This window comes from Mobula birostris, chromosome 8 (assembly GCF_030028105.1).
Source record: "Mobula birostris isolate sMobBir1 chromosome 8, sMobBir1.hap1, whole genome shotgun sequence".
NCBI classification, from domain to species: Eukaryota; Metazoa; Chordata; class Chondrichthyes; order Myliobatiformes; family Myliobatidae; genus Mobula; species Mobula birostris.
The window spans coordinates 4,701,147-4,714,404 of NC_092377.1; the positions used below are offsets into that span (position 1 = coordinate 4,701,147).

The 13,258-nt window shown below is 42.2% G+C and overlaps 1 protein-coding gene across 2 annotated transcripts in view; it reads left to right on the plus strand.

Annotated features, from left to right (window-relative positions):
• Positions 1-13,258, plus strand: part of LOC140202117 (uncharacterized) — a 71,007-nt gene that overhangs the window by 27,671 nt on the left and 30,078 nt on the right. The window contains exons 2-3 of one of the 2 annotated variants that reach the window (XM_072266976.1): positions 947-993; positions 1,180-1,309. In XM_072266976.1, the coding sequence (XP_072123077.1) occupies positions 947-993; positions 1,180-1,309 (177 nt within the window). Of the gene's footprint in view, positions 1-946; positions 1,310-13,258 lie in introns of both variants that reach the window. The other variant, XM_072266975.1, reaches the window with a different exon arrangement.

Genomic DNA, 13,258 nt, shown 5'->3' on the forward strand with positions numbered 1-13,258 from the left:
GTCTTTGCGAAGACCTCGAGAGTAGCTGTTCTCTCTCTCCACTGCGACTACGACGACCGAGAAGTCTCTCCACTGTGATTGCTGAAAAGTCTCTCTCTCCCTGTGGTTAAACTCACAGTCGGCAGTGTCAGCCTGTGACTGACATCATAGTCCCGCCTCACTTAGGCGCTCTTAAAGTGACAGTCCACAGTAAACGAAACCTGTGGGTTTGTAACAAACGTAAAAAGAATTGGTCCCAACACAGACCCCTGTGGAACATCACTAGTCAATGGCAACCGACCAGAAAAGGCTCCCTAACTTCCCATTCTTTTCCTCCTGCCGATGCTCTATCCATGGCAGTATCTTTCCTGTAATACCATGGGCTCTTAACTTGTTAAGCATCCTCATGTGTGGCACCTTGTCAAAGCCCTCGAGAATCCAAGTACACAACATCCACTGGTTCTAGTTTGTCCATCCTGCTTGTTTTTTCTTCAAAGAATTCCAAAAGATCTCTCAGGCAAGATTTTCCCTTCAGGAAACCATGCTGACTATTTTATCATATGTCCAGATACCCTGAAACTACATCTTTTAACAATCGAATCCAACATCTTTCAAACCACTGAGGTCAAACTAACTGGCCTATAATTTCCTTTCTTCTGCCTCTCTATTTTATTGAAGAGTGGAGTAACATTTGCAATTCTGAGTGCAGTCTATAAAATTTTACATTGGCCAGGATTTGTGCATTCACAGTCAATCTTTCTACTTCTGTGCTGGCTGCAGCAACCAGGAGATTGTAGGTCGGTTCAGAACAAAGTGAGAGAACTGAGCTCAGGATGAAAACAGTTACACTGCAAGTTGATATTCAATATGCAAAATATTCATAAATATTTTTTGTAAATTTCAAATTATTATGATGGTGTTTGGGGTTCTTTATCTGCCCTGACCTTCGGTTGTTTACTGCCCACAGGTGTAAATGAAGAGACAGTCCTGATCCAATCACCAGGAGTTGTGAAGGTGCGTGAAGGTGGAACAGTGCAGATACAGTGTGTCCTGGAGAGTGACAATGTGGATCACACTGTGGATAAATACGATGTGCACTGGTACGACTCGTACAGTAAACTGACACATAAAGAACTTATACTTAGTCTTATCAGTACTGGCCAAGTTTACAGATCATGGGGCTTCTCTGATCGATTTCAGCTTTCCAGGAACGTCGCCACTAACAGCTACTCACTGACCATCAGCAACGTGAAGATCACCGACTCTAAACTTTATATCTGTGGCATTTGGGGGGCGATCTTTGGAAAAGGAACCCAGCTGAATGTGACCAGTGAGTACTTCATGTTGGCTGTATTTCTTGTCACGTCTCTGTACAAATAACAATGACACCATGTCCTCAGTTTTATAAAGATGCCTGGTTATTATTAGTTTCTGCTGCAGAATAAAGAGTAGAACAAACTGATTTTTTTTACTGAACAATGTTGATGACTCTTCACTGGCTCCTGAGTTCAGGGGTAATCAGAGAAAGAGGATAAATACTGGTATTGCCAGTGACGTCCGTGTCCTGTGAATAGACAAGTGCAAAGGGAGGGACAATTGCATGGACTCAGGTGCTGAACTCTTGGTTACTGAAAGGCTCTATGGCATGGAAAAGGATAAGAATCCCTGCCCTCGATAAGCACACACTTTCCGGATCTCACTGTTTCTGAGGTAGAAAATACCACATTCACTAGCCTTTATGAAAGATAGTTAACTTAACCTCAGGACAAAACAGCCAATAGATTACACTGAGGCTCTATATCCAACTGGACTCATACAATCATTGAGAAGTACCACCTAGGAGGCCATTCAGCCCATCTCATCTATGCCAAAACCATTTATACTGCCAATTCTTGACGACCTGCACTGGGATCATAGGCCTCCATATCCCTATTATCCATGTATCTGTCCAAACTTCTCTTAAACCTTGATATCTAAAACCTTAAACCTTGCGCTGCCAGCTCATTCCACATGCTCATGAACTTCTGAGGGAAGAAGTTCCCCTAATGTTTCCCTTAAACTTTTCACCTATCATTCTTAACCCATGATCTCTGGTTGTAGTTCCACCCATCTCAGTAGAAAAAGCCTGCTTCGATTTACCCTCTCTATACCTCTCATAATTTTGTATGCCTCCATCAAATCTCCTCTCAATCTTCTATGTTCTAAAGACACAGTCCAAACCTATTCAATCTTTCCTTGTAACTCAAGTCCTCCAGACCCAGAAACATCTTTGTAAATTTTCTCTATACTCTTTCAAACTTATTTACATCCTTCATGTAGGTAGGTGACCAAACCTGCACACAATGCACCAAAATAGGCCTCACTAACATCTTATACAACTTCAACATAACATCCCATCTCCTGTATTCAATTCATTGATAAATGAAGGCTAATGTGCCAAAAGCTTTCTTTACAACCATATCAACCTGTGATGCCACTTTCAATGAATTATGGACCTGTATTTCCAGATCACTTTCTTCCACAACACTCCTCAGTGCCCTACCGTTCACTGTGTAAGTTCTACCCTGGATGGTCCTACTGAAGTGCAATGCCTTACACGTCTGTTTTGAATTTCATCGACCATTTCCCAGCCCATTTCTCCAGCAGATGTGGATCTCTCTGCAAGCCTTGATAGCTTTCCCTGCTGTCCACTACACCCCCAATCTTGGTGTCGACCACAAATTTGTTGATCCAGTTAAAAACATTATCATCCTGATCATTGATATAGATGACAAACAATAAAAGACCCAATATAGTTCCCCATGGCACACTACTAGCCACTGGCCTCCAGAAAATGATGCAACCATCTGCTACCACTCTATGTCTTCTCCCACAATACCAATGTCTAATCCAATTTACCACATCCTGAATGCCAAACGACTGAACCTTCTTGACCAGCACCCCTTGTGAGATCCTGTTAAATGCCTTACTGACTTCCATGTAGACAACATCTACTGCTTTGCCTTCATCCACTTTCCTGGTAACTTCCTCAAAAAACTCTCTAAGATTAGTTAGACATGACCTACCATGCACAAAGCCATGCTGACTATCGTCAATCAGTCCATGTCTATCCAAATATTTATACAGTGCCAATAGAAAAGTATTTACCTCCCTTGAAAATGTTCATATTTTGTTGTCTTACAATATTGAATCACAGTGGATATTATTTGGGATTTTTGACACTGATCAACAGAAAACAAATTCTATCGTGTCAAATTAAAACAGATCTCTACAAAGTGATCTAATTTAATTACAAATACAAAGCATAGAATAATTAATTGCATGAGTATTCACTCCCTTTAATATGACACACTGAATCAGCACTGGTGCAGCCAATTGGTTTTAGAAATCACATAAGCAGTTAAATGGAAATCACTGTGTGCATTCCAGGTGTTTCAATTGCTCGTAGTAAAAATACACCTGTATCTGAAGACCCAGCTGCTGGCGAATCTGTGTCCTGGCAAAAACTACACCATGAAGACAAAAGAATGCTCCAAACAATTCCATGAAAAGGTTATTGAAAAGCACAAGTCAGGAGGTGGATACAAGAATATTTCAAAGTCATTGAATATCCCATGCGAACAGTTAAGTCAATCTTCAAGAAGTGGAAAGAACATGGCACAGCTGTAGGCCTGCCTAGAGCAGGCCACCCTCAAAAACTGAGTGACTGTACAAGAAGGGGAATAGTGAGAGAGGGCATCAAGAGACTTATGACAACTCTGGAGGAGTTACAAGCTTCAGTGGCGGAGATGGGAGAGACTGCGTATACAACAACTGTTGCCCGGGTGCATCACCCATCGCAGCTTTATGGGACTGTGGCAAAGCGAAAGCCACTGTTGAAAAAAACTCACGTGAAATCTTGGTCAGAGATAGCCAGAATGTATATGGGTGACTCTGAAGTCAGCTGGAAGTAGGTTCTATGGCCTGATGAAATCAAAATTAAGCTTTTTGGACATCAGGCTAAAAGTTATGTTTGGCATAAGCCAAACTCAGCACATGATCAAAAGCACACCATCCCTACCGTGATGCATGGTGGTAGCTACATCATGCTGTGGGCATGCTTCACTGCAGCAGGCCCTAGAAGGCTTGTGAAGGTAGAGGGTAAAATGAATGCAGCAAAATACAAGGAAATCCTTGTGGAAAACATGACGCAGTCTGCAGGGGAACTGCAACTTGGAAGAAGATTTGTTTTTCAGAAAGACAATGACCCTAAGCATAAAGCCAAAGTGACATAGGAATTGCTTATAAACAACAAAGTTAATGTCCTGGAGTGGCCAAGTCAGAGTCTAGACCTCAAACAAATTGAGAATTTGTGGCAAACACAAGGAATTCTGCAGATGCTGGAAATTCTAGCAACACACATCAAAGTTGCTGGTGAACGCAGCAGGCCAGGCAACATCTCTAGGAAGAGGTACAGTCGACGTTTCAGGCCGAGACCCTTCATCTGGACTAACTGAAAGAAGAGCTAGTAAGAGATTTGAAATAGTCCTGACGAACTAGGCCTGCTGCGTTCACCAGCAACTTTGATGAGAATTTGTGGCTTGACTTGAAAAGAGATGTTCATTCACAATCTACTAAATACTAGCTTGAAGGGATGAGTAATTATGCAATTTAGTTGTTGAAGAAAGTGCAAAAATGGGTCTATCTATCAATTGCGAAAAGACAGAATGTATGGTGATATCCAAAAAGAAGGAGAATCCTATCTGCAGGCTGAGAATAAACGGGGAAGACATAAAACAAGTACAGAACTTTTGCTACTTAGGAAGCTGGGTGACATCAGATGGCAGGTGCAACATGGACATCAAAAGAAGAATAGGGATGGCAAAAGACACCTTTATGAGAATGAAGAGTATACTGACCAATGCTAAACTAGGCATAACAACCCACCTCAGAGCACTGAAATGTTACGTTTATCCAGTTATGTTACATGGCTCAGAATGTTGGACAATATCTAGTAACTTGAGAAAACAAATTGAAGAAGCAGAGATGTATTTTTTGAGGAGGATGCAAAGAATATCATGGACAAAATGGATATCTAATGAGGATGTCATGAACAGAGCAAACACAAAAAGAGAAATAATGTATGAGATCATGAAAAGGCAATGTAACTTCATTGGACATGTGATTTGGAAGGAGAAGTTAGAATGCATGGTAATTATGGGAAAGATTGAAGGGAAGAAAGCAAGAGGAAGACAAAGACAAATGATGATGGAGACAGCAGCCAGAAAACTGGAAATGAATAACAGTGAATTGATCCACTTGACCGAAGCAGGAGTGTGTGGGCCATGGCAGTCAAAGCTCAAACTGGGCACAGCACCTGGTGATGATGATGAATTATGCAATCAGATATTTTGTGATTAGTAACTGCAATAAATTTAGATCAATTTGTAGAAATTTGTTTTCACATAGACACGAAAAAGTCTTTTTGGTTGATCAGTGACAAAAGAGTGAAATTAAATCCTCTGTGATTCAATGTTATAAAACAAGAAAAGTTCTAAGGGAGGGAGGTGGGTGAATACCTTTTTTAAGCACCGTATATCTGATCCCTTAGAATACATTCCAATAACTTTCCCACAACTCATATCAGACTCACCAGCCGATAATTTCCTGGTTTCTGTTTAGAGCTTTTTTTAAACAAGCAGAACAACATTTGCTATCCTCCAATCCTCTGGTAGTCTTCTGTCGTTAAGGATGTTTTAAATGTCTAGAATTGCTGGGGGGTGGGAACCGAACTGAAGGGATGGAGGAAGGGGTGGTTGGCTCACGAACAGAGAAAGCTTGGAGACAGTGCGAGAGGGAGGATAGGCAGGTGATAGCGAAGGGATATGTTCAGACCGATGGTTTAAGATGTGTCTATTTAAACGCGAGAAGCATCATGAACAAAACGGATGAGCTTAGAGCGTGGATCAGTACTTGGAAATATGATGTTGTGGCCATTATAGAGAATCGGATGGCTCAAGGGCAGGAGTGCCAGATTTCAGATGTTTCAGAAAGGACAGGGAGGGAGGTAAAAGAGGTGGGGGTTTGGCACTGCTGATCAGAGATAGTGTTCTGATTGTAGGGGTCAATGAATCTAATGGGTGTTTTTTATAGACCACCCAATAGTAACAGGGACATCAAAGGAGCAGATAAGGAGAGAGATTCTGATAATAGTTTCTAACAGGTCAGCCTCCAATACGTAAGGGAAATTACTTAAATATTTTTGTAAAAAATATCTAACTTGAAGATATTGCAGAAAGTGTGAGTATGAAAGAGAATATTTATCAATTAATTGTTCAAAGGACATCAATCTATCTTCTTTAAATAAATCCAAAAAGAATTAATACCTTTATTTTTCTAAAGTAAAAAAAATTGGATCACTCAAAGAGGGCTTAAAAAAGTAATTTCGGTAAATTAAACTACAAAGTTTAAATTTTTTAAGATTAAAAAAATTGCAGAACTGGAGCCAAATTTGTAAAGAATACTTAATCACAGGATATAGGTTTAAATTAACAACATTACCTAATTGCATAGGTAAAGGTGCTCCCAACAACTATTATGAGTATGAATCCTTTGATTAAGGGTTCTGTTGGAAGTATTTATGATTTACTATTACAATGAGATAAGCGTCCTTTATCTATGATTAAACAGGATTGGGAAAAAGGAACTTAATTTGACTTTTATGACGGAGGATTGGATGCGGATATTGAAGTTGGTTAATTCTTCTTCAATTTGTGCTGGCCATTCATTGATTCAATTTAAAGTTGTACATCGTTATCATTTGACAAAGGAGAGACTTTCTAAAATCTTTCCTAATGTTGATTGTCATTGTGATAGATGTAAAACTGAGATAGGAGAGAGATTCAGGAAAGTTGTGATAATAACAGGGTTGTGATGGTAAGACATTTTAATTTCCTAAATTTTGATTGGCATCTCCCTAGAGCAAGGGGTTTAGATGGGGTGGATTTTTTTAGGTGTGTTCAGGAAGGTTTCCTGGCACAGTGTGTAGATAAGCCTACAAGAGGAGAGGCTGTACTTGATCTGGTATTGGGAAATGAACCTGATCAAGTACTAGATCTCTCAGTGGGAGAGCATTTTGGAAATAGTGATCACAATTCTATCTCCTTTACTATAGCATTGGAGAGGGATAGGAACAGACAAGTTCGGAAAGCATTTAATTGGAGTAAGGGGAAATACGAAGCTATCAGGCAGGAACTTGGAAGTATATATTGGGAACAGATGTTCTGAGGGAAATGTACGGCAGAAATGTGGCAAATGTTCAGGGGATATTTGCATGGCGTTCTGCATAGGTACATTCCAATGAGACAGGGAAAGGATGGTAGGGTACAGGAACTGTGTTGTACAAAGACTGTTGTAAATCTAGTCAAGAAGAAAAGAAAAGCTTACGAAAGGTTCAAAAAACTAGGTAATGATAGAGATCCTGAAGATTATAAGGCTAGCAGGAAGGAGCTTAAGAATGGAATTATGAAAGCCAGAAGGGGCCATGAGAAGGCCTTGGCAAGCAGGATTAAAGAAAACCCCAAAGCATTCTGCAGGTATGTGAAGAGCAAGAGGATAAGACGTGAGAGAATAGGACCAATCAAGTGTGACAGTGGAAAAGTGTGTCTGGATCCGGAGGAGATAGCTGAGGTACATAATGATTACCTTGCTTCAATATTCAATGGAAGAGGATCTTAGCGATTGTAGGGATGACTTACAGTGGACTCAAAAGTTTGAGCATATGGACATTAAGAAAGATGATGTAGAAACATAGAAAACCTATAGCACAATAAAGGCTCTTCAGCCCACAAAGCTGTGCTGAACATGTCCCTACCTTAGAACTACCTAGGCTTTACCCATAGCCCTCTATTTTTCTAAGCTCCATGTATCCATCCAGGAGTCTCTTAAAAGATCCTATTGTTTCCGCCTCCACCACCACCACCACCAGAAGCCCATTCCACGCACTCACCACTCTGTGGGTAAAAAACTTACCCCTGACATCTCCTCTGTATCTGCTTCCAAGCACCTTAAAACTATGCCCTCTCGTACTAGCCATTTCAGCCCTGGGGAAAAGCCTCTGACTATCCACATGATCAATGCCTCTCATTATCTTGAACACCTCTGTCAGGTCACCTCTCATCCACCTTTGCTCCAGGGAGAAAAGGCCGAGTTCACTCTACCTATTCTCATAAGGCATGCGCCCCAATCCAGGGAACATCCTGGTAAATCTCCTCTGCACCCTTTCTGTGGTTTCTTCATCCTTCCTGTAGTGTGGCGACCAGAATCGAGCACAGTACTCCAAGTGGGGTCTGTCCAGGGTCCTATATAACTGCAACATTACCTCTTGGCTCCTAAACTCAGTCCCACAATTGATGAAGGCCAATGCACCGTACGCCTTCTTAACCACAGACTCAACCTGCGCAGCTGCTTTGAGTGTCCTATGGACTCGTACCCCAAGATCCCTCTGAATCTCCACACTGCCAAGAGTCTTCTCATTAATACTATATGCTGCCATCATAATTGACCTACCAAAATAAACCACCTCACACTTCTCTGGGTTAAACTCCATCTGCCACTTCTCAGCCTAGTTTTGCATCCTATCAATTTCTCGTTGTAACCTCTGACAGCCCTCCACACTATCCACAACACCCCCGACCTTTGTGTCATCAGCAAATTTACTAACCCATCCCTCCACTTCCTCATCCAGGTCATTTATAAAAATCACAAAGAGTGATTTACTATTGGCACAACACGGGCCACCCTCCAGTCTTATGGAACTTCACCAGTAGCTAACAATAAAGCAAATATCTCTACAAGGGCCTCCCTGATTTTTGTCTTGGCCATGCAGATCGGAAATGTTCTTGACCAGGTCCCTGAGTTTTCCCACATTAATGCTCTTCGAGGCAGCAACAGCTCCTTCCTTGTAATGTGCATATATTCCAGAACCTCACTAATTAATACCCTCATTTTTCTGGCATTATTGTAAACACCAAGTCAAAATTGATATTAAAAATCACGGTTATCTCCTACGGCTCAAGACAAAGGCTTTAAGATGACGCAGTCCCTCCCTAATCACACTCCTATAATTATTACTGAAACAGCGTGTCAGAGTCAGAATTAGAATCAGGTTTATTGTCATTGACACGTCATGAAAGGTGTTGTTTTGCTGCAACAGTACAGTCCAAGGTGTAAACATTAATGTAAGTTTAAAAAGGAAATGGTACAAAAGAGGAATAACGAGGGTTCAGGACACTCACCAATGTGATGAGGAGAAGAAGCTGTTTGAGACATGCTGAGTGAGGGTCTTCAGGCTCCTGTACTTCTTCACTGAAGGTATTAACAAGAAGACGGCATTGTGCGGGTCCTTAGTGCTGGATGCCTCATGCTGAGTCACTGCATCCTGAGGATCTCCTCACATCCAAATACGAAGTAGACCAAAAGACGTAGTTCCAGATATAGGCCATTTGGCCCAACAAGTCTCGTCCACCATTCCATCATCCTCCTTCTATCATATCTCTCAACACCATTCTCCTGTCTCCTCCCCGTGACTTTTGACACCTTTACAAATCAAGAAGCTATCAACTTCAGCATTAAACATACCCAATGTGTTGTCCTCCACAGCTGTCTGTGGGAATGAATTGCACAGATTCACCACCCTCTGGTTGAAGGAATTACTCCTCATCTCTGTTCTAAAGGAACATCCTTTGATTCTGAGGCTGTGCACCCTGGTCCTTGACTTCCCCCACTACAGGAGACATCCTGTCCACATCCACCCTATTCAGTGTTTGATGGGCTACAATGAGATTCCCCTTCAATTCCTGTGAATATACCCCCAGAACCATCAAAAGTTCCTCATATGTTAACCCTTTCAATCCTGGGATAATTTTCATGAGCCTCCTGTCCAATGCCAGCACGTCCTTTCATAAATAAGGGCTGTAAACTGCTCACCATATTCTGACAGCAGTTTGATCAATGTCCTGTCCAGCCTCAGTATTGCAACCTTTGACCCAGTATTGTGTACAGTTCTGGTCACCTACCCACAGGCAAGATATTAATAAGGCTGAAAAGGTGCAGAAAAAAATTTACACGCACTTTGCCAGGACATGAGGACTGAAGTATAGGGAAAGGTTGAGTAGGTTGGCGGCTCCTGTGCTGTTGTGCTCCGTGACCCCAAGTCCTGTTGCAGATGTATAAATCTTTAGACGGATCCACCTGAAGTATTGCATACAGTTCCCATTGCCCTGGTGTAGTGAGGATGTGGAGACTGTGGAAAGCCTGCAGACGAGCTTCACTGGGATGCTGCCTGGATTAGAGGGAATGAAATACAAGGAAAGCTTGGTCAATCTCGGGTTGATTTCCCTTTTGGTAGAAATGTCAAACACCAGACATGATTTTACGTTTAGAGCAGGGGACAGTTTAAAGTTGATGTGAGGGATGAGTTTATATGTACATATGTAGTGAGCAAAACAGTTCTGAATTGTCTTTCCGCTTATTTCCCATCAACTATCAGTGACAAAATCACTGCTTTTTGAAAAAGATGTTTTGATGTGATTTAAAAAGCATTAGCTCGAAGCAGGGTGCTGTAATGCCCTTACGAGTGCACGCTACTGACACTCGTTAGAAACTGTTCCGCAACAACCTCCTGTCCCAGTTAAGCGACATTTAGTGACCCAGATAAACAAAGTGAATCCTGCCTATTTTCTCAATTAGTTTTTGTTATTTAAGAGATGTCTCAAATAAGCGGCTCCCTGATTAACTGATGTCCCAATGAACCAGAATCTACTGTATCTGCCTGGAACAGGTTACTGGGGTAGTAGTGGAGCAGGGAGTTTGTGTGACTTTAAGAGGATTTTAGATGGGCACGTGAATACAAAGGGAATGGAGGGATATGAATGGTACATAGCAGGAGGATAATTAACATAAATGAGCATCAAGGTTGGCACAACAATCTATCACAACATTGCTACCTGTGCCACGTGCGAGTGAGGCGAGGAACAGAAGGATTATACAGATCAATACGTGGCTGAGAGGATGGCGCAGGAGGGAGGGCTTCAGGTTTTTAGATAATTGGGCTTTGTTCCAGGGAAGGTGGGATCTGTTCCAACGGGACCGTTTACACCTGAACTGGAGGGGTACTAACATTCTTGCAGGAAAGTTTGCTAGTGCTGCTTGGGGGGGTTTAAACTAAATTTGCAGGGGGCAGGGATCCAGAATGTGAGAGAGGATAGCGAGATGAAGTATAAAGGACAGGTGGGGACTACACGGTTCCGAAATATTAAGTGTGAAGTACAGAAAGGTGAGGCGGAACGAGTGATAAGGAGGATACATGTGCAGAGGGATGGTCTGACGGAGAATGGAGTTAAATGTGCAGAAAGAGTAAGTAAATTTAAGAAGGACAACAAAATTCAAGGGGCGTATAGCCCGGTGAGAGTTCGGGGAGCTGGCTCATGCACAATAGGCAGCGATTTAAACAGAGAGAGGAGAAATGGGTTAAAAATTCTATATCTGAATGCACGAAGTGTCAGAAAGAAGGCGGATGAGCTTGAAGCTCAGGTGCGAATGGGTAACTATGATGTTGTTGGGATAACGGAGACATGGCTGCAGGGGGATCAGACCTGGGAATTGAATGTACAAGGGTATACGTGCTATCGAAGGGACAGAAAGGCGGGCAGAGGGGGTGGGGTGGACCTGTTGGTGAGGAATGAGATTCAGTCCCTTGCAAGGGGGAACATAGAATCAGGAGAAGTAGAGTCAGTGTGGATAGAACTGAGGAACAGTAAGGCAAAAAGACCCTGATAGGTGTTATCTACAGGCCCCCAAACAGTAGCATGGATATTGGGTGCAAGTTGAATAGGGAGTTAACAACGGCATGTGGCAAAGGAAATGTCGCAGTAGTTATGGGGGATTTCAACATGCAGGTGAACTGGGAAAATCAGGTTGGTACTGGACCCCAGGATAGGGAGTTTGTAGAGTGCCTACGGGATGCATTTTTGGAGCAGCTTGTACCAGAGCCGACCAGGAATATGGCTATTCTGGATTTAATGTTGTGCTGTGCAATGAACAGGATTTGATAAGTGATCTTGAAGTAAAGGAGCCACTAGGAAGTAGTAACCATAATATGATAAGTTTTTATCTGCAAGTTGAGAGGGATAAGGGCAGATTAGAAGTGTCTGTATTGCAGTTGAACAAAGGAGACTATGGAGCCATGAGGGAGGAGCTGGCTAAGGTTGACCGGTTGGATATCCTAGCAGAAAAGACAGTGGAACAGCAATGGCAGGTATTCTTGGGAATAATGCACAAGGTGCAAAATCAGTTCATCCCCCGCAGAAGGAAGGATTCAAAGGGGCGAAAGTGGCCACAGTGGTTGACAAAGGAAGTCAGAGATAGCATAGCATTAAAAAAGAAGTATAACAGAGCTAAGGTGAGTGGGAAGACGGATGATTAGGAAATTTTTAAGGAGCAACAGAACTTAACTAAAAAGGCTATACGGGGAGAATAAATGAGGTATGAACACAAGCTAGCTAGGAATATAAAGGAGGATAGCAAAGGTGTTTTTAGGTATGTGAAGAGAAGGAAGATAGTTAAGAACAATGTTGGGCCCTTGAAGAATGAATTGGGAGAAATTGTTATGGGAAACAGAGAAATGGCAGACAAATTTAATAAGTACTTTGGATCTGTCTTCACTAGGGAAAACACAAGCAATCTCCCAGATGTATGGATGGGCCAAGGACATAGAGTAACAGAGGAACTGAAACAGATTGACATTAGGAAGGAAACGGTGATGAGTAGACTGCTGGGTCTGAAGGATAACTAATCCCCAGGTCCAGATGGTCTGCATCCTAGGGTACTAAAGGAGGTGGCTCTGGAAATTGCAGATGCATGGGTGATCATTTTCCAATGTTCCTTAGATGCAGGATCAGTTCCTGAGGATTGGCGAATGGCTAATGTTATCCCACTTTTTAAGAAAGGAGGGAGGGAGAAAACAGAGAACTATCACCCTGTTAGCCTAACATCAGTAGTGGGGAAGATGCTAGAGTCCATTATTAAAGATGAAATAGCGGCATATCTTGATAGCAGTGATAGGATTGGGCGGAGCCAGCATGGATTTACCAAGGGCAAATCATGCTTGACTAATCTATTGGAGTTTTTCGAGGATGTAACCAGGAAGATAGATGCGGGAGATCCAGTGGATGTGGTGTACCTTGACTTTCAGAAGGCATTTGATAAGGTACCACATAGGAGATTGGGGGGTAAAATCAGA